Source organism: Pelobates fuscus, chromosome 2 (genome assembly GCF_036172605.1).
Source record: "Pelobates fuscus isolate aPelFus1 chromosome 2, aPelFus1.pri, whole genome shotgun sequence".
Lineage (NCBI taxonomy): Eukaryota > Metazoa > Chordata > Amphibia > Anura > Pelobatidae > Pelobates > Pelobates fuscus.
Genome location: NC_086318.1, coordinates 36,583,633 through 36,606,430, shown reverse-complemented (window position 1 = coordinate 36,606,430; position 22,798 = coordinate 36,583,633). Strand labels below are relative to the sequence as shown.

General features: G+C 39.9%; 1 protein-coding gene across 1 annotated transcript in view; it reads left to right on the top strand.

The window, feature by feature from the left end:
- RHAG (Rh associated glycoprotein) overlaps nucleotides 1-22,585 on the top strand; it is a 48,273-nt gene extending 25,688 nt beyond the window's left edge. The window contains exons 5-10 of the mRNA XM_063440847.1: nucleotides 907-1,073; nucleotides 1,581-1,718; nucleotides 3,916-4,037; nucleotides 6,409-6,482; nucleotides 6,902-6,975; nucleotides 21,728-22,585. Of these exons, the coding sequence (XP_063296917.1) occupies nucleotides 907-1,073; nucleotides 1,581-1,718; nucleotides 3,916-4,037; nucleotides 6,409-6,482; nucleotides 6,902-6,975; nucleotides 21,728-21,799 (647 nt within the window). The 3' untranslated portion in view covers nucleotides 21,800-22,585. The remainder of the gene's footprint in view (nucleotides 1-906; nucleotides 1,074-1,580; nucleotides 1,719-3,915; nucleotides 4,038-6,408; nucleotides 6,483-6,901; nucleotides 6,976-21,727) is intronic.
- The last annotated feature ends 213 nt before the right edge of the window (nucleotides 22,586-22,798 follow it).

Below are 22,798 nucleotides of genomic sequence, written 5' to 3'. Positions count from 1 at the left end.
CCACTTCAAAGACCCCACACTACACAGATACCTTATAACTATACTATATCATCTGGTTAGAGCAGCAGTAACTGCCTTAAAATCCATGGTTAAATCTTAGTCATACCACCTCACCAGTACATATCCTTGGACACTTAAAGATATACTACCTTGAATCCTTGTAGATTGTAAGCTTGTTTGATCGGGGCCATCTTCATATCCCCCATCTATAATTGTAAAGCGTTGTGGAATATGTTGATGCCATATAAATGCCAATAATACTACCAGAGAGCTCACTTTATCATGGGTTCCTACGTATTATTATTTGCATGCAGTAAAAATAATAAAAAATATTGAGATCACGTATAGCAGTAATTACACTAATTGCCCCTAGATGTCAGCCTTTCCATAGAGTTAAAATGTATGAGCTGTTTATTAACTTGCTATACTAACCTTTGCAACTAACAAATAATTTGTTATTTTATTTTCTAGTTCATATATACTGCTGTTATCAAGAGTGTTTTTGGATTTATAGCAAAAGCACTATATAATTAGAAAACCAGAAACAGATGAGTTTATCACCCTGCACATTGGGCTTTAATTTAACACATATAGTGTCTTCTACCAGGTACTACGTAAGACAACCCATGAGCTGGCAATCTGGAGGTATAATTTGCTTTGTGATCAAAGGGTATAAGAATATAACAGAGATATAATGAGTATACAGTAAACACAGTCGAAAAGAGAAACAAACACATTTGGTTTATTAGGAGCAAAATGTTTGGAGAGAAGCCTGCTCAAGCAAAATTGTGACAAGGTATAGTTGAAGTGAAGAGTACCAAGTAGAGAAGAAAATTTGCCAGGTCTGCAGTAAGTCATGTTATCATTTAATTTAACATTAAAATGATTGTTTTTATTCTTGCACAGGAACCCTTTTCCTTTGGATGTTCTGGCCGAGTTTTAATTCTGCTATTGCTGAACATGGACAACCTCAGGAGATGGCCATTATCAATACATACTTCTCTCTGGCAGCTTGTGTGCTTACGGCATATGCTTTCTCCAGCTTGTTGGAACACAAAGGCAAATTAGACATGGCAAGTAAACAACTATAATTCCACAATGATCTGTGGATAATGGACAAAAATCTTGACCACATGGTATAAATTGGGATATAAATTAAATATAACCATGTATGTATCAATCCTAGAACGGTATATTATTAATAGACTAAATAAACGTTATTTTGTTTTAAACTAATTGCGATTTGTCCGAATTTGTGTTTTTAGGCTATTCCTCCAACTTACGTAATATGACCGAATCACAAAACAAACAAAATGAAGTTGCTTCATTTGTTTTGTGATAATTATTTGATCTAGACAAATTTTGCCCTACTTGCTTTTTATTGTACTGAATTCATTCTAGTAAAAGAAAAGATAAACAGTTGGAATAAAAAGTACCAGACAAATGCTAGTGATTATATTATCATTATAGTGATTATATTTGTGACCTATCATCATGATTATTATTTGATCTGTTGGCTAGGAACCTTTTTTTAAGTACCATCCATTTCATTAACATACAGTTTTATATTATTAATACAGGTTCATATTCAGAATGCAACCTTGGCAGGAGGTGTTGCCGTAGGAACCTGTGCTGATATGAATATTGGTCCATTTGGAGCTATGATAATTGGCTTCATTGCTGGGATAGTTTCCACCATCGGCTTTAAATTCTTAACTGTAAGTATTCATGTAAAAACAGATTCACATATAATAGATATTTGTTTCCAACAACATGTAAATCAAAAGTAAAGTTGCTTATTTATTTAGTACGATTTTATATTTTAAAATTCTTTAGTTTAGAAAATTAGTGCCTCATAGGAGCTATGACCCCATTATACAAATATATTTCAGACCAATACAAACCAATTTCTGGAAATCTACTCAAAAACAGAACTATACATAAGACATGAGATCATGCGTTTAGATTGGAAAAAAATAGATTTAGTCTAAGCCTGGCAAAGAAAAGGATTTTTTACAATAAGAATAATAAGGATGTGGAATTCTCTGCCTGAAGAAGGGGTTTTATCAGAGTCTGCACAGATGTTTAAAGAGCAACTGGATGCATCCTTGCAAAAACATTATATTCAGAGATATCATTTTTAATTTGTGGGGTAATAGCTTCTTGATCCAAGGATAAATCTGACGGCCATTCTGGGGTCAAGAAGGAATTTACTTCTAGTTTGTTGCAAAATTGGAAGTTCTTTTGGATCAACAGCAAAAACCTATGTGAGAAAGGCTTAATTTGATGGACACATGCCTTTTTTCAGCCTATGTTATTAAGTAACTATATTTTATATTTTATTTTGTCAATGTATTGGGTTTCTTTCTGCTCCCGGGGAGAATAATGTATACAGGGGAAACTACAATGTACTGCTTGCAAACCAAGAGTGAAGTACAGGTGGTCCTCATTTTGTGACCTATCTGTTTTACGACAGCTTGCACTTGAACGACCAGCTTTGTCGCGGGGTGGTTAGTGCGAGCCGTCATGGGAATTAAAAGGATTCCCTGCTCTTCTGTGTTCTTCTATGTTTGGGGAAATTTCCCTGAATATAGACGAATGCAACAGAGCAGGGAATCCTTCTAATCTATGTTTGGTGACATTTCCCAGAGCATAGATTAGAGGGATTCCCTGCTTTTGTGCATTTGTCTATGTTCGGGGAAATGTCCTTGAATACAGACATGCGCACCAGAGCAGGGAATCCCTTAAATCTTTGTTCGGGGGAAATTTCCCTGAACATAGATTAGAGGGTTTCCTTGCTCTGGTGCGTTCTTCCATGTTCAGGGAAATTTCCCTAAACATTGACAAGCGCACCAGAGCAGGGAATCCCTTAACTCCTCACTTACGGACCAATTCGTTCTACGACCAGGTCATTGGAACGGAATCCGGTCAGTAATTGAGGAGTGTCTGTATATTTTAATGCAACCAGTGCATTGTGGGATCACACTCTGGAAAAGATAATTGCATCTAAGAGTATGGGGGTGATTTGTAAAAAGTATATATGTTTTTCTTTTTTTATGCATTTATCTGTTACTTTTCCTATTTGAACTGCTTTATATCCTTATTGTGCCAAAATATTCCTTACTAAACCTCTTGCATTAAAAAAATAATCAATATTCACCCATGGATGGCTCATCACAGAATGAGCTATGGAAAGCTCTTTATATTCCCCATATTTTGTCAGCTATCGAATAGTAATATGACCAAAAGTTGGCTAGAAGTCAACCAATCAAAGTGCTCTGACAGCCAAGTCTCGAGATAATTTTTGAAAGAATTGTTGGCTGTCACGGCAATTTGATTGGTTGGTTTTCTCTCAATCTAGTCAGATAACTTGGCCATATAGTATATTGGCTGTGGGGGGCTGGGGGGGGGGGGGGTGTTATCATACTTTGTGATAGCTGACATAAGGTGGGAAAGCATATATATGGGCTTTCCACGCTTTCAGAGCTTATTCTGTGCAAATCCCTCCATGGTTGAGAGATTGCTTTTTCATTGTAGCGCAGTTTTGATATTTTTCGACAGTTTTCTTTTTTTGTTATCTTGCCTTTTCAACTTTAACTAGTGGCTTCATTTATTTTGGATTTTAATTTGGACTTTTTGGGGGGCTGAACAATGGAAGAATTATGGTGAGTATATATATATATTGCTTTAACAGGTTTTAGGTTAATTAACCCCCTCACTATTATCAGGGTGAAGGGAGGAGGCAGAGACTTTGATTTATTTTAGAGGGCTGGCTATGGGTTTGGGAGTCCCTAGATACTGGGGGTCCTGTGGAACATATTAGTATATGAAGGTGGACAATAGCATAAGTGTCCCTGGAAATTTAAATAGAAATTGTTGGCAACAATGTGTTTCATGTTTCAATTATATTTTTAGCCAATCGTAGCTTCAAAGTTGAAAATTCAGGATACATGCGGAGTGCACAATTTGCACGGCTTACCAGGACTCCTCGGAGGCAGTGCAGCAGTAGTCGCAACTGCCATGGGAGCTAAGCCAGGGTAAGTGTGATTTCTGTTACAATATTTCATTTGCAATATGTTCTGAAACAGAGGTTGGCCCAGGCATTAGAAGGCAAATCGGATTACCAATGATAAATGTTCGACCCAAGTTAGGCACATCATTGTAAGTGTAGGGGTGTTTTGGGGTGTAGTATCTGTGTATAGAAGGAGCTGTTTGCCATGTAATATGTGCATAGGCGCTCATAGGCATCATGCCAGGTGCCCTGTTTTGTCATTGTGGGCACTCTTGTTTGAACTTGTTTTAGCTTATTATTGTTTTGAAGAAAACCTATATACACACCTTGTTATCACTAAAGCAAACAACTGTGTTTTGCACCAATTTTTGCTAAATTAGCAATTTCATTTAGTGACAATTAAAATATAGTTTTCTCTGGGTGTACACTCTAATGTAATGTGTGGTGCATGCCTATGAACATGTGTATATAGGAGAATATTGTGGTATAGTGTGTGTTTGCACACCCCATCACAAAGTGAGCATGTTGGTTCAATGCTCTTCCAGAGTAGATCATGCGCAGAGCTCTGCTGAGCTATTTGTTCTGCACAGCGCAAGCAAGTACAATAACATCAGGGGTACAGTGTGTGTGAGTGATGATGCTGTAAGTGTCAGGGGAGCAGTGTGTGTGTGGGTGCTGTCAGTGTCAGGGGTGCAGTGTGTGTCTGTGTGGGTGCTGTCAGTGTCAGGGGTGCAGTGTGTGTGAGTGAGGGTGCTGTGAGTGTCAGGGGTACAGTGTGTGTGAGTGAGTGAGGGTGCTATGAGTGTCAGGGGTGCAGTGTGTGTGTAGTGTGTGAGTGAGTGAGGGTGCTGTGAGTGTCAGGGGTGCAGTGTGTGTGTGTGGTGTGTGAGTGAGTGAGGGTGATGTGACTGTCAGGGGTGCAATGTGTGTGTAGTGTGTGAGTGAGGGTGCTGTGAGTGTCAAGGGTGCAGTGTGTGTGTAGTGTGTGAGTGAGTGAGGGTGCTGTGAGTGTCAGGGGTGCAGTGTGTGTATAGTGTGTGAGTGAGTGAGGGTGCTGTGAGTGCCAAGTGTGCAGGGTATGTGTGAGCAAGTGAGGCTGATGTGTATTTCCCCCTCCCTGCTTACCTTTAGCCTGGGAGGGGGGAATCCTGCTGCTGGCATCCATCAATGGTGGTCCTAGTGGTGAGTGAACTCTAGCCTGTGGGGCATCTCACACAAGGAACTGTAAGTTAGAGCTCCACCGGGTTCCTCTCCTGGCTGTCTCCCTCCCTCTCTCCCTGCCGGCGGCCGAAATATACTGCATGTGGGCCGGTGAGGGAGATCTTTGGTCTCCCCACCAGCCCATGACAGCACACAGCAGGGCCGGCATTCGGATAGTACCAGCCCTGCATAGACCGGCAAAGGAGATCCTGTGATCTCCCTGCCGGCCTCGGCCCCTGGCCACCGCGGCCCACCGGGCATTTGCCCAGTGTGCCCGATGGCCAGTCCGGGCCTGATTTAGACTGTTTGTGTTGTAGTTTGCATCTGCGTGCTTGACTGGGTTTTCATGATCAGCAGACAGGATCTGAGAAATATCATTCTGGGGCATGGAAAGTGAATCAGAATATTGAGGTTTTTTTTCCAATAACAAGTCCATCATAGAAGATCATAGAAAACATTCGACCATGGTTGTATATGTTTAGGATCCTATACATTAGTGACAATATAGATAAGGGCTATTTATCATGCAGTGGGTATGTGTGTGATTGTGAAAGTGTTATTTAAAAAAAAAAAAAAAAACATTGATAATCAAAGGAAAAGAAAAATAGAAGTTTACTCTTCCCTCCTTCTTACTTAGAGATAGGGACTATTGGTGGAACGAGTGAGCTACACCTCTGCCTGGTGCACATTGCTTGTATTTCTTATTCTATTGCTAGTAAACGTATCAATGCATTGCCATGGTAACCAGGCAGGCGTTGTGTGATACATTCAGAGCAGGTAGGAATAATACATGTGGTCTGCACACGCCTGGAACATTTGTAAACAGTTGTAAATTATGGAATTTGATGGGCTCTCCATATCCAGATCATTAACTGAATAGAAAACAAGTCTGTTTGTAGATGATGTTTCAGTATTAGTGAACTATTGACAACAAGACCAGTTACAACACTAACAGTGTTAATTAAAGCTCACAAACCACTTGACAATATTAAATTAAAATTGTCGCTATCACAGGAGTGTAAATAAACTTTTGTGCTAATATTTAATACAATCCAATGTTCATTTTATTTATGTACGTTTATTGTTTTTGACATACTTCAAATATCCTTTATTTCTTTTTTCTTTTTTTAAATATTTACCACCAAAAAACAAAAACAAAAAACAAAGAGTTTCAAGTGACCTCTCTCTTTCTTCAGCTATTCTCCTATGATGCAAGGTGCTGCTTTAGCTGCAACCTTTGGTATTGCTATTGTTGGTGGAGTTATTACAGGTGAGTAGGAGTTGGATAATGAAATTAATGCATTGATGTATTGAAAGTGTAGTTTCAACTCAAAATTGTAAAAGTTATTAAATCATCACAATAATTTTACATCCAGAAGGGGTCAAAAAGAGAAACTGGCTTTCAGAATCAGCAAATAAGATCCTAGAAACGCGCCGGGTAACCATAAAGTACTAAAATCGTACAATATATCAATTTAAACATATGTTGAGGGTGTTTTTAATAGTGGCATGGTGCCAAGGTACTCCACGAATCGTGACAACCTCTGTAAACTGTAGTAGTTATGGTGCTTAGATGCCTATTTTAATTATTGATAGAAAATTGTTAATTGGTCGAAATTACACATTATTTTGTCTTGTTCGGTTTTGCATTTTATGCTCCGTTAAACAATCTCCATCTTTTGCTACTAGGTTTCATTTTAAAAGTTCCTATATGGGGACAGCCACCTGATCAAAACTGCTATGATGATTCCATTTACTGGGAGGTAAGTGATAAAAATAAAATATTAACTAGCACTCATCCAAAGTGCAGTTCTATTTCTAGATGGATGGTAATATATTGGTTCGAATATTTTACTGCCCATATATTTATTACTGGCATTTATAAAGCACCAACATATTCCACAGCACTGTACAATTGGGAAAGACAACTCAACAGGAACAGACCGATACAACAGGGACAGGGCCCTGCCTGTGAGCTTACAATCTACAGGTTAAACTAGGGAGATGAGACAAGAGGTAGTAGAAGGATGTGTATGCGATGGCAGAGAGAGTTAATAGTATAACTGCAGCAGCTGATAGCATGTGAAGGGAATGAGGAGGTGATTGGCTGTGGTTCCAAACAGCTGGAAGAGCATGCTATATATTACGAAGGAACCAGGGTGGGTGGGTGGAGTCGAGCAAAATTAAAAGGTCTTGATGCAGGGATGGATGATGATTTGGGGCTAAGAAAGAGAGATAAAAAAAAGTTACTGTAAGGGGAATTTACAGCTTGGAGTGGCAAACGGGGGAAGGGAGGAGGGAGAATGGAGCAGGTTAGCCATTTGTTATAAAAAGTAAGTATTTACCAACCAAAATTTTAACAGCCAGAACATTAATAACTACATGTAACATCAAGTACAAAATATTACAGTAGTAAATTATATGTAACAATGGTAGTATTATTATAGTAAAGTAATAATCTAGAAACAAAATGAAATAAATCTGGTTAAATATCTTCTCCATCTCAGTTCATACCTTACAGCTGTAGTGCTCAAAATTAGAAGGCCTTGATGCAAGGATGGATGATAATTTGAGGTAGGCATGTGCATGGGGAAAATTTTCGGTTCGGTTCGGCATTCCGAAATTCGGGACTTCCGCAATTCGGGACTTCCGCAATTCAGGACTTCGGCAACTTCGGACCTTCGGCACTTCGACACTTTGGAAATTCGGGAACTTCGCCAATTCGCCAATTCATCTATTCGGAAGTACCCAAATGTCCGAATTGCCCGAAATTCGTCCGAATTCACATTCGGACCGAAACGAATTGCACATGTCTAATTTGAGGCTTACAACTGCAGTGATCAAATCATCCATCCCAGCATCAATACCTTTTCATTTTGAGCACTGCAGTTGTAATCCCTAAATTATCATCCATCCCTGCATCAAGGTCTTTTCATTTCAAGCACTGCAGTTGTAAGCCCATTCATTACCCTCCTTATCAGCCAAACAATTTAGACTCCTATTCCCCTTATCAGACTTTCATATACATGACAACTAAAAGTAAACCAAGAGATAGATGGAAAAAAATGTATCTAACAAAGAATAAGGAAAGGGAAATGTCTCTCTATTTGGTGAAACATTAATTTGTGTCTCTACTGTCCTATTGTACTTGAACAGTTAGCAGGGTAACATTTTGTATTTTGGACTCAGACAATGTTGCAATGATGTTTGCATCTTGCATAGATACTATGTTTCTTGACTGCAAAAAAGACTAAGATTATTTTAGCTACTGAATAGCAGTTTCTTCATTGAGATCTATGGAAAATAAAGATGCAGTAAACAGAGTAAACCCTAACTTTCAGCATTTAGTCATTGGCTGTTCATATATAGTTTCCCTTGCAGGGAATCTAGACTGTTTTGTGGTGACGTTAAATGGAAATAACCTTGACTGTGCTGTCAACAATATGCCTTGATTGCAATCTGTTTGTCTAAAACAGTTTAAATCTGAATCTTAATATTTAATTGTGTGCTTGCATCCTGTTTTAATTGATGGTTGGCTAGAGATTTGCATTTTCATTCTGTGGGTATTAAAAAGAGAGAAGCAGATGGGATATTATTTGCACACTATTGGAAATATACAAAACATTTCAAGAAGTATGACCCTGATAACAAAACAGAAAATTCAAATAAACATGTCTTTCTCGTGTCATTTTTAAATGAAGCCACACATACATTTGTTTAAAAGGGGAGATAGGGTTTCTTACACTAAATATATGACAGCAATTGCCCCCCAAACTAAATAAAGAAAAAAAGTCTAATACACAAATACAAAACAGCATTGCACCGAGCACTGGCTCTGTTTAAAGACACACATGTGAATTTCAGCCCTTAAAGGGACACTCCAGGCACCCAGACCACTTCTGCTCATTGGAGTGGTCTGGGTGCCAACTCCCACTACCCTTAACCCTGCAAGTGTAATTATTGCAGTTTTTCATAAAGTTTTTCATCTACTAGACAGCCACTAGAGGTCACTTCCTAGTTTCTAGCACAGGTTTCCTGTGCTAGAGCGTCGCTGGACGTCCTCACGCTGTGTGAGGACCTCCAGCGTCGCTCAAAACCCCATAGGAAAGCATTGAAATGATTTTTCAATGCTTTCCTATGGGGAGACATAATGCGCATGCGCATTAGGTCTCCTCGGCCGGTGGGCAAGATTAGTCTCGCCCACCGGCCGACGTAATCACAAGGAGGAGCGTCACGGAGGCGGAGACAGTGGCGAGGGACATCGTCGCTGTCCCAGGTAAGTGACTGAAGGGGTTTTCACCCCTTCAGTAACCGGGATTGGGGGGTGGGAGGGAGATGGACCCTCCAGTGCCAGAAAAACGGATTGTTTTTCTGACACTGGAGTTTCCCTTTAAATATGAACTTGATGATTCACCAAGCAGTGTAAATAGCAGTAATAAAGTTATATGAGAGTAAATGAAATAGGGTGCAACAGATGTAAAGTAATGAAATTGCAAAGCAGGTTAACCCAGGCACAGATAAGGCAGCACGTTACAAATATGGAGCAGAAGTGGAAACATTGTTTCTGTTCTCTTTTTTTTATGTTTCCTCTGTGCTGACTGCCAGGCGCAAAGGACAAATGACTCAACAATGATCTACTGGGATCCACAATTGAGGCATCCATTGGTTGGAAAATGGTTTTATGTTCTATGCACAAATCCTAGCCCTATAGCTACCAGTGCAAGGTTATAACGTGTAGGTTCAGCATACTTGCTCTTGGCATTTTCTCATGCTTGATTGGAGTATAATCCAATTTAGGGGACTCTGCGATTAAACTACATCCATCCTGATGGCATCAGTGGGGGTGGAGCAGTCAATCTCTCTCTACTCTTATTCTGCTTGCAAATTGTGGCTCTGTGGCTAGTCCCAACGCCCACCGCCCTTGGCCACGCTACATTGGAGAGAGGTAGGGTGCACCATTTCATCTAAAATGGCTGGTGCCATATGCCTGTCATGCACAAGAAGCCTTCTGGCATATCATAATATGGCTGGGCTTGATAAAATCGTTGACAATTTCTGGAGGAAGCTGGTGAGTAGACAACAGAACCAGGCAACTGAGTTACCTACCACACTGCAACTACTACATCACTATGCTCCACGGTTGTCGATGGCTCCTGACTGAGAAAGGGGCCCTACATTTACCAAGAAACATCCACAATCCTTTAGGGTCATCACTACATTAGTGCTGTCCTATCCGCTGGACAATACCATGCATTGTGGTTGTCGATGACATTATAATCTCCACTAATCTTGGACTTCGGACACCTCTTACCTTGCAACTCAGGCTATATTGGTGCCCAGGAATGTCCTGCCTCTGTTGGGGAGGGGGGGGGGGGAGGGGTTGGTTGATCTCTACCTGAGGTCTGGGAGAGCCTTTTTAGCATATTGTTTGCTTCCATTAATTCAGAGGTGATCCATATATCACCACCTCTTCCAATTTTCCTATGAGGCCTGGTGGTCTTTAATCACTAGTCCACGCTATACTCACTTAGTTTATTGCATAAACATTTCTTTTCTCTGTGTTTATACCTAGATTTTTGGTTTTAAATGTGCAGTTGCATGGTGATGACACTACTAATATAATTACATTACATTTGCCATTACAGTACCTTACATACTGTTATTGTGATAATGCTTTGTGTTATCTTTAATGAAAATCCTATATGCACCTGACTTTTTTGTCAACAAAAAAAGGTGCACTGTATCTTTAAACCTTAAAGAGTGAACTTATTCACTCTAATAGATTGTGTTATAATTATTATAAAGTGTGACTTGTGCTGTGCAATTGTGATAATCATTTTACAATAACATGTATACAAAAGTGCAAGCTTTCTAAAGTGCAATTTTAGAATGGATCACACTTAGCTCACATACATAGGGCATCCAGTAGTAATAATAATACAATCAAAATTGGTATGCACATAAACACAAAAGATAAAACACATATATGGTACACTGAACAAAATTCTAAACGCAGCACTTTTGTTTTTGCCCCCATTTTTCATGAGCTGAACTCAAAGACCTAAGACTTTTTGCTATGTACACAAAAAGGCCTATTTCTCTCAAATATTGTTCACCAATCTGTCTAAATCTGTGTTAGTGAGCACTTCTCATTTGACAAGATAATCCATCCACCTCACAGGTGTGGCATGTCAAGATGCTGATTAGACAGCATGATTATTGCACACGTGCCTTAGGCTGACCATAATAAAAGGCCACTCTAAAATGTGCGGGAATATTCATGGGTGATCCGAAAACCAGTCAGTATCTGGTGCATGCAATTGGGTGCTACGGGGTTAACTGAGGCTGAAAGAGCGTATCGTAGAAGGGAGGGGCTATGTCTTTATTGTGGAAAGAGGGGGCACCACTGTAATACCTGCCCTAAATTACAGGGAAACTACAGCACCTAAGGCCTAGAGAGGGGTCGGCCTCGGGTGTTATGACTTTGTCCCCTCATGTGTCCATCTCCAGACCGTTTATTACGGTTTCTCTTTTGGTCAATAAAACCCCTATAACAACTAAAGCCTTGATCGATTCAGGTGCGGCAGACAACCTTATGGATGAGAACTTTGCCAAAACCGCAGCCCTGACTTTGATCCGAAAGGCCACACCCTTGGCCGTTGAGGCCATAGATGGTAGACCACTTGAGAAACCTCTGGTGACCCATGAAACCCAAGATATAGTTATGTCTGTGGGTGCTTTACACAAGGAAAGGTTAACCTTCCAAATTATTGACTCCCCTACTGCTTCCATCGTTCTGGGTTTTCCCTGGTTAGTTAAACACAACCCAATACTTGATTGGGGTTGTTTAGATATACTCTCCGGGGGGGAATCCTGTCAAGAAGACTGTATGGCTCATGTACGTCCTGTTTGTTTACTCAACATGCCCACGGCTAAACCACTTTCTGTTTCTGTCCCTTCTGTGTATGCAGATCTTGCTTTGATTTTCGAAAAAAGGGAGGCAGATAAGCTACCTCCACATCGTGACTATGACTGTGCCATAAACCTGTTACCGGGTACTATGCCTCCTAGGGGTAAGGTCTACCCTCTTTCTGAGAAAGAAAACCAGGTCATGGAGGAGTACATACGGGAAGCCTTAAGTAAAGGTTTTATTAGAAGGTCCTCCTCTCCTGCTGGTGCTGGTTTATTTTTTGTGGCAAAAAAGGAGGGCGATTTGAGACCGTGTATAGACTACAGAGCTCTAAACAATATAACGATTAAAAATGCCTATCCGATCCCTCTCATTACTGAGTTGTTTGATCGTGTCAAAGGTTCTAAATATTTTACAAAACTAGACCTCAGGGGGGCTTATAACCTTGTTCGTATAAAGGAGAACGATGAATGGAAAACGGCGTTCAATACACGCAGTGGGCATTACGAGTATCTAGTCATGCCTTTTGGATTGTGTAATGCTCCTGCCATATTTCAGGATCTCATAAACGATGTCCTTAGAGATCTACTGCATGTCTGTGCCGTAGTCTACCTTGATGACATACTTGTATATTCTCCGGATTTGAAGACACATCATACTCATGTTATGATGGTGCTTAAGAGGTTGTTGCAGAACGGTCTATATTGTAAATTAGAAAAATGCTTATTCGACCAAACTTCTGTACAGTTCCGGGGGTATGTCATTTCTGAACAAGGATTCAGCATGGATCCTTCTAAATTGGAAGCTATACTGTCCTGGCCCCTTCCCCAAGGACTTAAGGCAATACAGCGATTTATAGGGTTTGCCAATTATTATAGGAAATTTGTTAAAAACTTCTCATCCATCATTTCCCCATCACTAAACTGACTAAAAAAGGGTTTACACCCCAGGGTTTGGACTCCTAAAGCTATGGTGGCCTTCGAGACTCTTAAAAAGGCATTTGCCACTGCCCCTGTGTTGCACCATCATGATCCTTCCCTTCCCTTTGTACTGGAAGTAGATGCTTCTGAATCAGGTATAGGAGCAGTGTTGTCACAAAGACAATCGTATGACGAACCCCTCCTTCCCTGTGGTTACTTTTCTAAACGCTTGTCTGAGTCTGAAAATAATTACGACGTCGGGAACAGGGAATTATTAGCTATAGTGATGGCTTTTAAAGAATGGAGGTACTTGTTAGAAGGAGCTAGACACAAAATTCTGGTTATAACCGATCATAAAAATCTATCCTATATCGCAGACGCTAAAAGGTTATCCTCTCGACAAGCTAGATGGTCTTTATTTCTCTCACGTTTTCAGTACATAATCACATACAGGCCTGGATATCGCAATGTCAAGGCTGATGCTATCTCCCGCCAGTACGAACCTGTAGATTCTATTGCCTCCACTCCTGAGCCCATTGTACCTACAACTAATATAATAGCTACTACCCGTTTGGTTATTTTGTCTCTTTTTCTTGATGGTATCAATACATACCAATCCCAAGCACCCTCTGAGACTCCTATTGGTAAGCTATATGTAAAAGTAAAAGACAGAAATAAGTTATTAACTTTATTTCACACAGCCAAAACTGCTGGTCATCCAGGGGTTACCAAGACTTACAATGGTCTCCTCCAACAGTTTTGGTGGCCTTCACTTAAAAAAGATGTGGCAGATTATGTGCAGGCTTGCCGTGTCTGCACACAGTGTAAGTCCCCTAATGTTAAACCCCTGGGACTCCTTATGCCCCTATCTGTACCCAAGAAACCATGGACACACTTATCCATGGACTTTATTGTGGATCTTCCTTCATCTGATGGACAGACAGTATTTTTGACTGTAACTGATTTCTCCAAGATGGCGCACTTCATTCCGCTTAAGAAGCTACCTTCTGCGGTTCAGTTGGTTCAGGTGTTTGCCAAAGAAGTGTTCCGCTTGCATGGTATACCACAAGAAATCGTATCTGACAGGGGTCCTCAGTTTGTCTCTCGGTTTTGGAGGGGCTTTTGTGCTGAGATAGGGGTCTCCTTATCGTTTACTTCCTCCTATCATCCGCAATCTAATGGAGCTGCCGAACGGGAAAATCAGTCTGTGGAGTTGTATTTACGCTGTTTCACGAATGCACACCAGGACAACTGGTCCCATCTCCTTCCCTGGGCTGAATTTGCCAGGAACACTGTGTCTCATTCTTCTACTGGCGTAAGTCCTTTTATGGTGGCTTATGGGTTCCAACCCTCTGTCCTTCCCGGTGTGTTCTCCGACAAGGGAATGCCCGCTTTGGACGAGCACCTCGCCTCCTTACGGAAGATGTGGGATCAGGTCCATGCTGCTCTTTGTCGTGCGGCTGCTGCTCAAAAGAGATTTGCTGATCGTCGTAGGTGTGCGGCTCCTTCTTATGCTCCGGGTGATAGGGTTTGGTTGTCCGCTAGGAATCTCCGCCTTAGGGTTCCCTCGATGAAGTTCGCACCCAATATATATAAGCGTAGGGTGAATCCTGCGTAGGGTGAATCCTGTGTCCTACTCCCTGGCCTTGCCTCCTTCCATGCGTATACCTAACACCTTTCACACCTCCCTTGCTCTGTAATCGATTCTCTGGGTCTCTCAGGCGTTCCGATGCCCTCCGCGTGGTCTCTAGTGACGTGTACGAGGTGGCTGCTCTCCTTGATTCTCGTTTCTCTCGAGGTCGGTTGCAGTATCTAGTTGATTGGAAGGGTTACGGCCCTGAGGAGCGGTCGTGGGCTTCTGTCTCTGACTTGAATGCTCCCTCTTTGATCCGCTCCTTTCATGCGCGGTTTCCTTTGAAGCCTTCGGCTTCCCGCCCTCCGGGCGGTCCTCGAGGGGGGGGTTATGTCAGGGCTCCGCGGGCGGCTGTGAAGGGAGGCTGCAATCCTCTCGCAGCACTCACCCTCGGTCCGTCGCCGCCCGTCGCAGTGGCTCATGTACGTCCGTCGCCCGTCCGTCGCAGTCCCCCCTCCTCTTACCGGTAAGCGAGCGGCGTCCTCTCCCCTTGAAACGCCGCTCGCGTCCTCCTCTCCTCCTCCCAGCGGCAGCATGTCTAACGCTGCACGCTGGGAGCCATCACGAATATCAGAACGCCGGGGTCACTCACGTGACCCGGTGTTAAAGCTACAGCGCAACAATCACAGTGGGGGTAGAGATATCCCCCACGTGTGTTTGTTAATACTGATTGGAAGTTATCCAATCAGGATTAAGGCTAGTATTTAAATACTTACCTTTCCTGTCTCTCAGTGCCCTGTTGTGGTCTTTGCTTACTAGTATTGATACTGAACTTGTGTTTTCTGGTTACGTACTCTCTGGCTTGTTAATCTGACTTTGTGACTCTCTCCTACCCTTTGACCTTGGCTTGTTTCTCATTATTCTGTCTTCTGTTTCCCCTTACTCGGCTTGTCTCCTGACTATTCTGTGTGTGCTTAGCCCGGCCACTCTAAGGTCCGGTAATGCACATTTTCTGTGTGTGTGTGTGTGTGTTAGCGTGTTGGGTTCCCCGAATCGTGACACAGGAATTGTGTACAGATCATTGCAACATGGGGCCGTGCATTATCATGCTGCAACATGAGGTGATGGTCATGTAGGAATGGCACAACAATGGGCCTCAGGATCTCGTCACGGTATCTCTGTGCATTCAAAGTGCCATCAATAATATTCACATACCATAACCCCACTGCCACCATGGGCCACTCGATCCACAATGTTGACATCAGCAAATCCTATACACGCTGTCTGCCATCTGCCCTGTACAATGAAAATCGTGATTCATCTGTGAAGAGAACACCAACTTTATTTATTTATTTATTTATAAAATATTTTACCAGGAAAGATACACTGAGATTTCTCTCGTTTTCAAGTATGTCCTGGATTCACAAAACTTAAGTCATTAACGACGACGAACTGCAGTCAGGTCGATGATGATGATGAGCATGCAGATGAGCTTCCCTGAGACGGTTTCTGACAGTTTGAGCAGAAATTCTTTGGTTATGCAAACCGATTGTTGCAGCAGCTGTCTGGGTGGCTGGTCTCAGATGATCTTGGAGGGGAATATGCTGTATGTGGAGGTCCTGGGCTGGTGTGGTTACACATGGTCTGCGGTTGTGAGGCCGGTTGGATATAATGCCAAATTCTCTGGAAAGCCTTCGGAGACGGCTTACTGTAGAGAAATAGACATTCAATTCACAGGCAACAGCTCTGGTGGACATTCCTGCAGTCAGCATACCAATTGCATGCTCCCTCAAAACTTGAGACATTTGTAGCATTGTGCTGTGTGATAAAACTGCACATTTTAGAGTGGCCTGTTATTTTAGCCAGCCTAAGGTACACCTGTGCAATAATCATGCTGTCTAATCAGCATCTTGATATGCCACACCTGGGAGGTGGATGGATTATCTCGGCAAAGGAGAAGTGCTCACTAACACAGATTTAGACAGATTTGTGAGCAATATTTGAGAGAAATAGGCCTTTTGTGTACATAGAAAAAGTCTTAGATCTTTGAGTTCAGCTCATGAAAAATGGGAGCAAAAACAAAAGTGTTGTGTTTATAATTTTGTTCAGTGTAGTTCATAAGTGCAGGTGTAATGCAACTCACAAGCCAGCAGCAGGGAGGTATGTTCAAACTATAAACACTTTTCTCCACCTCCAATATAATGCAAGCAAACAGGTGGACCAGAATAAACAGAGCAGCCAGAGTAACCTTCAATCTTAAAAACATTTTATTCTTTAGAAGCTCAGGAACAAACGAAATCACTGCTATAACACAGTTAAAAGCTACCTCCAGAGTCTCTACTTGCTGTATGACACCACAGCTTTCTGTCTCCTGATATAGGGGATACTTAATCATAATATTAAAAAAAAAAAAAACTATGAAGTGACAGGTCCCCTTTATGAACAACTATTATAACAGTTAGAAGGTCATTTGATAAAGCAAAGGTAAAGGAACATATTTTAATAACTAACAGTATTCCTGGTCATGTGTTGCCTAATTCTGTTTGGCAATGAAGCAAACAATTAATGTTGAACGGTATCTTCATAACATAGGGCCACTGGTAGAAAGTTCAGAGGAGGAAGTTTATTAAAGTGTAACTTATTATTTTATTATATGAAGCAAGCTTGAATAATATATAACAAGTAGACACATTCTGTGTGAAAACAGAAACTTTGCCAGGTAGGTCAAGTTACAGCCATATGTCGATTCAGCTCGGCATAATTTTGGTACCAGACAGCCATCAGAGGTGTTTCCTGTTGTTTTACAGAGTTTGACGATGCTGGACATCCTCACAATATGTATGAGGATGTCCAGCGTCTTCAAATCCCCTACAGGAAAGCATTGAATAATTGCTTTCCAATGGGGAAGACCTAATGGATGTGCGGTGCTCACATGCGCTTTAGGATTTAAAATGTTGCAAAAAAAATTATTCACTTATCACCCTGCTCAGTGAAAAGTAATTTCAATCAAATATTTAAAAGCATTATACATTCTGTGACCAAATGTTATTTCTTTAAATAACATAAGTGTGTGTCACTGGACAGGAGGTATAATGCGATAAAAGTGTTGCCCAGAACGAGGCATTGTAGTGCAGGTAAGTATGTTACAGTACTATTCACCCCAGGGAAAATGCTTAACCAGTGGCTACAGGGGTGAAGGAACAATATACTGTCACTTCTAGCGAAGTCTGTACTGATAATATGACAGGTTTCTTTTTTTTTTGTTTAGTTAGCAGAGCTTAAAGGACCACTCTAGGCACCCAGACCACTTCAGCTTAATGAAGTGGTCTGGGTGCCAGGTCCCTCTAGGATTAACCCTTTTTTTTTATAAACATAGCAGTTTCAGAGAAACTGCTATTTTTATAAATGGGTTAATCCAGCCTCCAAATCCTCTAGTGGCTGTCTCACTGACAGCCGCTAGAGGCGCTTGCGTGATTCTCACTGTGAAAATCACAGTGAGAGCACGCAAGCGTCCATAGGAAAGCATTGTAAATGCTTTCCTATGAGACCGGCTGAATGCGCGCGCAGCTCTTGCCGCGCATGCGCATTCAGCCGAAAGGGAGGATCGGAGGTGGAGAGGAGGAGGAGAGCTCCCCGCCCGGCGCTGGAATAAAGGTAAGTTTTAACCCTTTACTCTCCATCCAGCCCGGCGGGAGGGGGTCCCTGAGGGTGGGGGCACCCTCAGGGCACTATAGTGCCAGGAAAACGAGTATGTTTTCCTGGCACTATAGTGGTCCTTTAATAAAGATGTGCTGTATTTAACAATAACTAGACTGAATATCAAATGCAATCCATGAGGATGTTTTAATTTGTTTGTTGTTTGTTTTTCTATCATTATTATCATGTTTATTATTCTGTTCACAATATTTATTATATTTCTTTCTGGATAAATGCTATTTTTGACAGAAAAAACAAAAAAAACTCACAAATCTCAGTTACTCGACCACCGAGATTGCACACACCATCAAACGGACATGTAGACTATATGCATCCTGGCACACCTTACTTCACTTCAAATGGATGAGTTGGAGCTGTCAATCATATTGTTGCATTTTTTAGACCCAGCCACTGGGCTTTAATTATAGATGGCCCATTGTGCCGACCACCAGGATGGCAAATGACCTCTTATCTTGGCCATAATCATTAAAATGACACCTGCTTCGGGCAGTTGCTCCTGTGTAATTCAAATATCCCGCTTCTACAATCTGTGCTGTAAAATAATTTGCAAATAGGAAAGAAATGGAAACATCAGCTCCACAATATACTACATATGTAAACACTAAAAGAGAATTTGGTAAACTTTGACTTTACAGTTAAAAGAATATTACAAGGACACATCATTTGAGAGATGCAAATGATTATTTTGCAGAGAAGTGAACTTTATACCTTACATAATCTGCTAGTTGCTAGTTGGAGTTTAAATTTCAATTAAATATAGACAAAACCATGTGTTAATGTTGTTTTGCCTAAGCTTATAACATTTGGAAACAATGATTTTTTTACCCACAAATGCAGAGAGAGCTGTGGGCCCTCTGCTCTTGAACTATAATTCCCACAAATATCTGCTATGTAATAACACAATAAAAGCCAGAGATCTTACACCTGAATAGATATTTTTTATCATCTATATGTATAATTGGACATAATGCTATTATTCTCCTTTTTGTTTCATGAATATGGTGTCTCCCAAATTAAAGCAGCTGTAAAGATACAATATTTATGAAATAATGATCAAGATAGTTTTGGAATCAGTGGTTGACAAAAGTTGACAAAATAGTGGAGTTCCACCATTAACTTGTAACCGCGGCTGGTTCCCTTATTTACCACTATAACGTCTTAAAGCATAGAACTTAGAAGGGCTAACCATACAGATATCTTAGCCATAATTTTATATAGTTAGTGTAAGAGATCCTCTATTTAACATATATAAATAATTGAGAATACAATATAAAATAAGGATTGTCTTGGAAGCAATAAAAATTTGTCTTTCAGATATTTATTATATAAAAATATAAATATAGACATATAAAATCCATTACAATAATTTATAGCAGAGTTTATAAGATTAAACTAAATGCTTGCAAATATCATTAATAGGTTAACATATCCTCCTGAACATGTCATCATGTCAGCCTCTCTGTCATTTTAAGATGGAGCAGCGTCTGTCTCCAAGTGTCTCCTCTGTCTTAACATTTAAAAGTACACCTATTTATACCTTAGGTGTCTTCATTTTAGGGTCACTGTAGTTCATATATGAAAAAGTAACACTTCTTTTACTTTATTCATTTTAGCACCTCGCTTAACTTGGCCATTACTAAAGGGTCTATACATCATGGAAATTTTCCTGACTTGGGTAAAGATGGCATCTTAAAGTCTGAACATCTTTATCTACTAAGGGTTAACAGAGTATATTATGTACTGAAAGTCGTAGCATAACCTTGAAGTTATTCTGGAACTGTTGCAAAGGCTATGAATGTGGTTTTCAGGAGCACATGGCGCTCATTGCCCTGATGAGATTATCCATACCAAATCACCTTCCCAGATAGTTTACTCAGTCACAACTCACATGTAAGAAGATCTGGCGCTGTTTATTCGTCGTATGATCTGTAGAATGTGCAGTCACAACAGGTAAAAGAACGATTCTTCCATTCAGGTAGGAGAGATATCACAAGTCACATATAGATGTACAGCATAGAATACACTAGAACAGGAGAGGGGGAGGGGAGAATCTGAAGCATCATGCAAACTATGGAGTGGCCCAAGAGACAAACTTAAGATGCACATTAAAGAAACAGTACATTATAATAAAACAATATCATGTAACATGACAAAGCTTGTTTATGCATTATTGTTGTTATTGTAATTCGTCTGGGACAAAATGGCGTAAACATATTATGCACTGAAGGTAGGAAAGAGGTTATTGCTTAAAGAAACATCTATGAAAAACAATATGTTCCATTTCTAACACCTTGTCAGTTTGCAATATCTCTTAAAGACAAAGTACACAGTTTAAGAAATACAACATTTCATTCTAAAACTTGTAATATTTGCATTTGCCCATAACAAACTTTTGTCGATCCCAGCAGCCATGACAATTGATGGTTGTGGTGTTCAGACATTGATCTATGGTGGCTCCAAGTATTGTGGGATTCTCAATAGATAATTCAGTGCTGTACTCTCATGCATGCGCAAAAGTACAGCACTGACACATATCCTTGCAAATGAATCCACAGAAGCCAAAAATGACAGCTGGATAAGGTCTGTGAGTAAGTAAATCGTACTTCCACTGCAACCTGCAGCCATTGGAACACCGGATTTGTCACTTTGGGGAATCTTTGTGACATATGCAAAGACCCCTCAAAGGAACACATCCACATTGAGCTTTATTGGTTGTAGATTTGTTGTTGGGTACTTCTAAAACAGCTAAAAATTAAGAAAGAAAAAAAAAAGCATAAAAATGAGCATCCATGGGGATTTCTAAAGGGGGGGGGGGCTGTGATTTAGTTCCCCATCACCCATGCCAAGTACAATAGTGATAGTAATAATGGGACACACAGAAAATTAATATGGATTCTTCAAATCTGCTATCAACTAAGAAAGACTCATTGCTCATCCCTATTTATATGACCCATGTTCTAAATTCTGTTAATCTATAGATTTACATAGCACATGAAAAGAACAAGGCCTGCTTCTGTGCCTATATCATAGCGGTGTGTTCTGCTAGTTAATTGTAATGAACAGGGATGTGTTGTAGAACCCCTTCAGCTCCTTTGTCTCTCGATAGGTAGTGATATGAGTATTTAAAAAAAAAAAAAAAAGTATAGAAACTTCTTATCTCACTCGTCTTGTATTATTGTACAATGATGAAGCAGAACCAGGCCCCATGATAAGCTGTGAGTCCTCTATGCCATATCTTCCATTATGCTATATAATTTATGCTTTGATAGAATAAAAGCAAATATGCATTCTACAGATAAAAGGACATATAGAGCAATAATCTCAGATACCGTTATTTTTTAAAAAAATTATTTTTTAAATATACAAAATTTAACTATTTGACATATTTTTTCTAGGTCCCTCTTGATGAGGAAGAACATGATAATCAATACCAGACTGAACATGGAAAAATCAAAATGGACGCCTAAGCCTAATATGTTCCTCACTTTTACTTCACAGTGTTTTTGTTGTATTCTTGTTTAAAAAAAAAATTTGTACAAAACTTAAATGGAAAACAGACAATTTAAAAAGAATAGTTCTTCCTACTAGTTTTGTTTTTGATGTTGCTATGGCAACAAACACATTTTAACTATCACTGTGTGCTTCTTGTGTCAGATAGCTTCGGGATAGAATAAATCTCCCCCCAAAAAATGTTTGGGGAAATGTTTATTAAGATGAAATAAGGGTAAAATCAATACAATTATTTCTAATGCTTAATTTAAAATGTATTATATTCTTTATACTTGGATGAACAACTTTCCACAATAACATTTTAAAAGTTTGTTTTTTCACATAGGAAAATAAAATTATAATCTTGAACTGCTTATCTTATATATAAGAAAAATCTTTTTTGTCACCATGCATAGTAACCGTACCTCAATCCTATCTGATTCAGTGATTAAAAGTTATATAATTCTAATGAATGCATTTATTATTTATATAATGTACTTTCATTCTACACATTTTCTTAGTTTAAACTGTATTCATTTGTATTATTACTAAAGTTTATTAATATAACGATCAAAATGGGCATAAAAAATGATTTTTTTTTTTAATATCACGCTAGTCATTTTATGCCAAATGTGTCTTGTCTTGTAATCTTGAATAATAGCTATGCTGTGAAGATCAGAGGTGATTGAAATAATATTCACTCATCCCATGCACAGATGATTTTTACCTGTATATGTCATTTAATAAAAAAACATTGTGTATTTGCTTTTTTTTTTTTTTTTACAATATATACACATACACAGGTATACACCTACGGACATTAAAATACACAACAGTGAAATCTATGTTATGGTAAAATAATGCCATTAAAAGGTTTTTGGAAACAGCAGAATAAACCACATGAGCCCAAGATCTCCAGAATATATTCAGAACACTTGTTATTTTATCTATTCTGAGACAGTGACAGTGTACAGAGT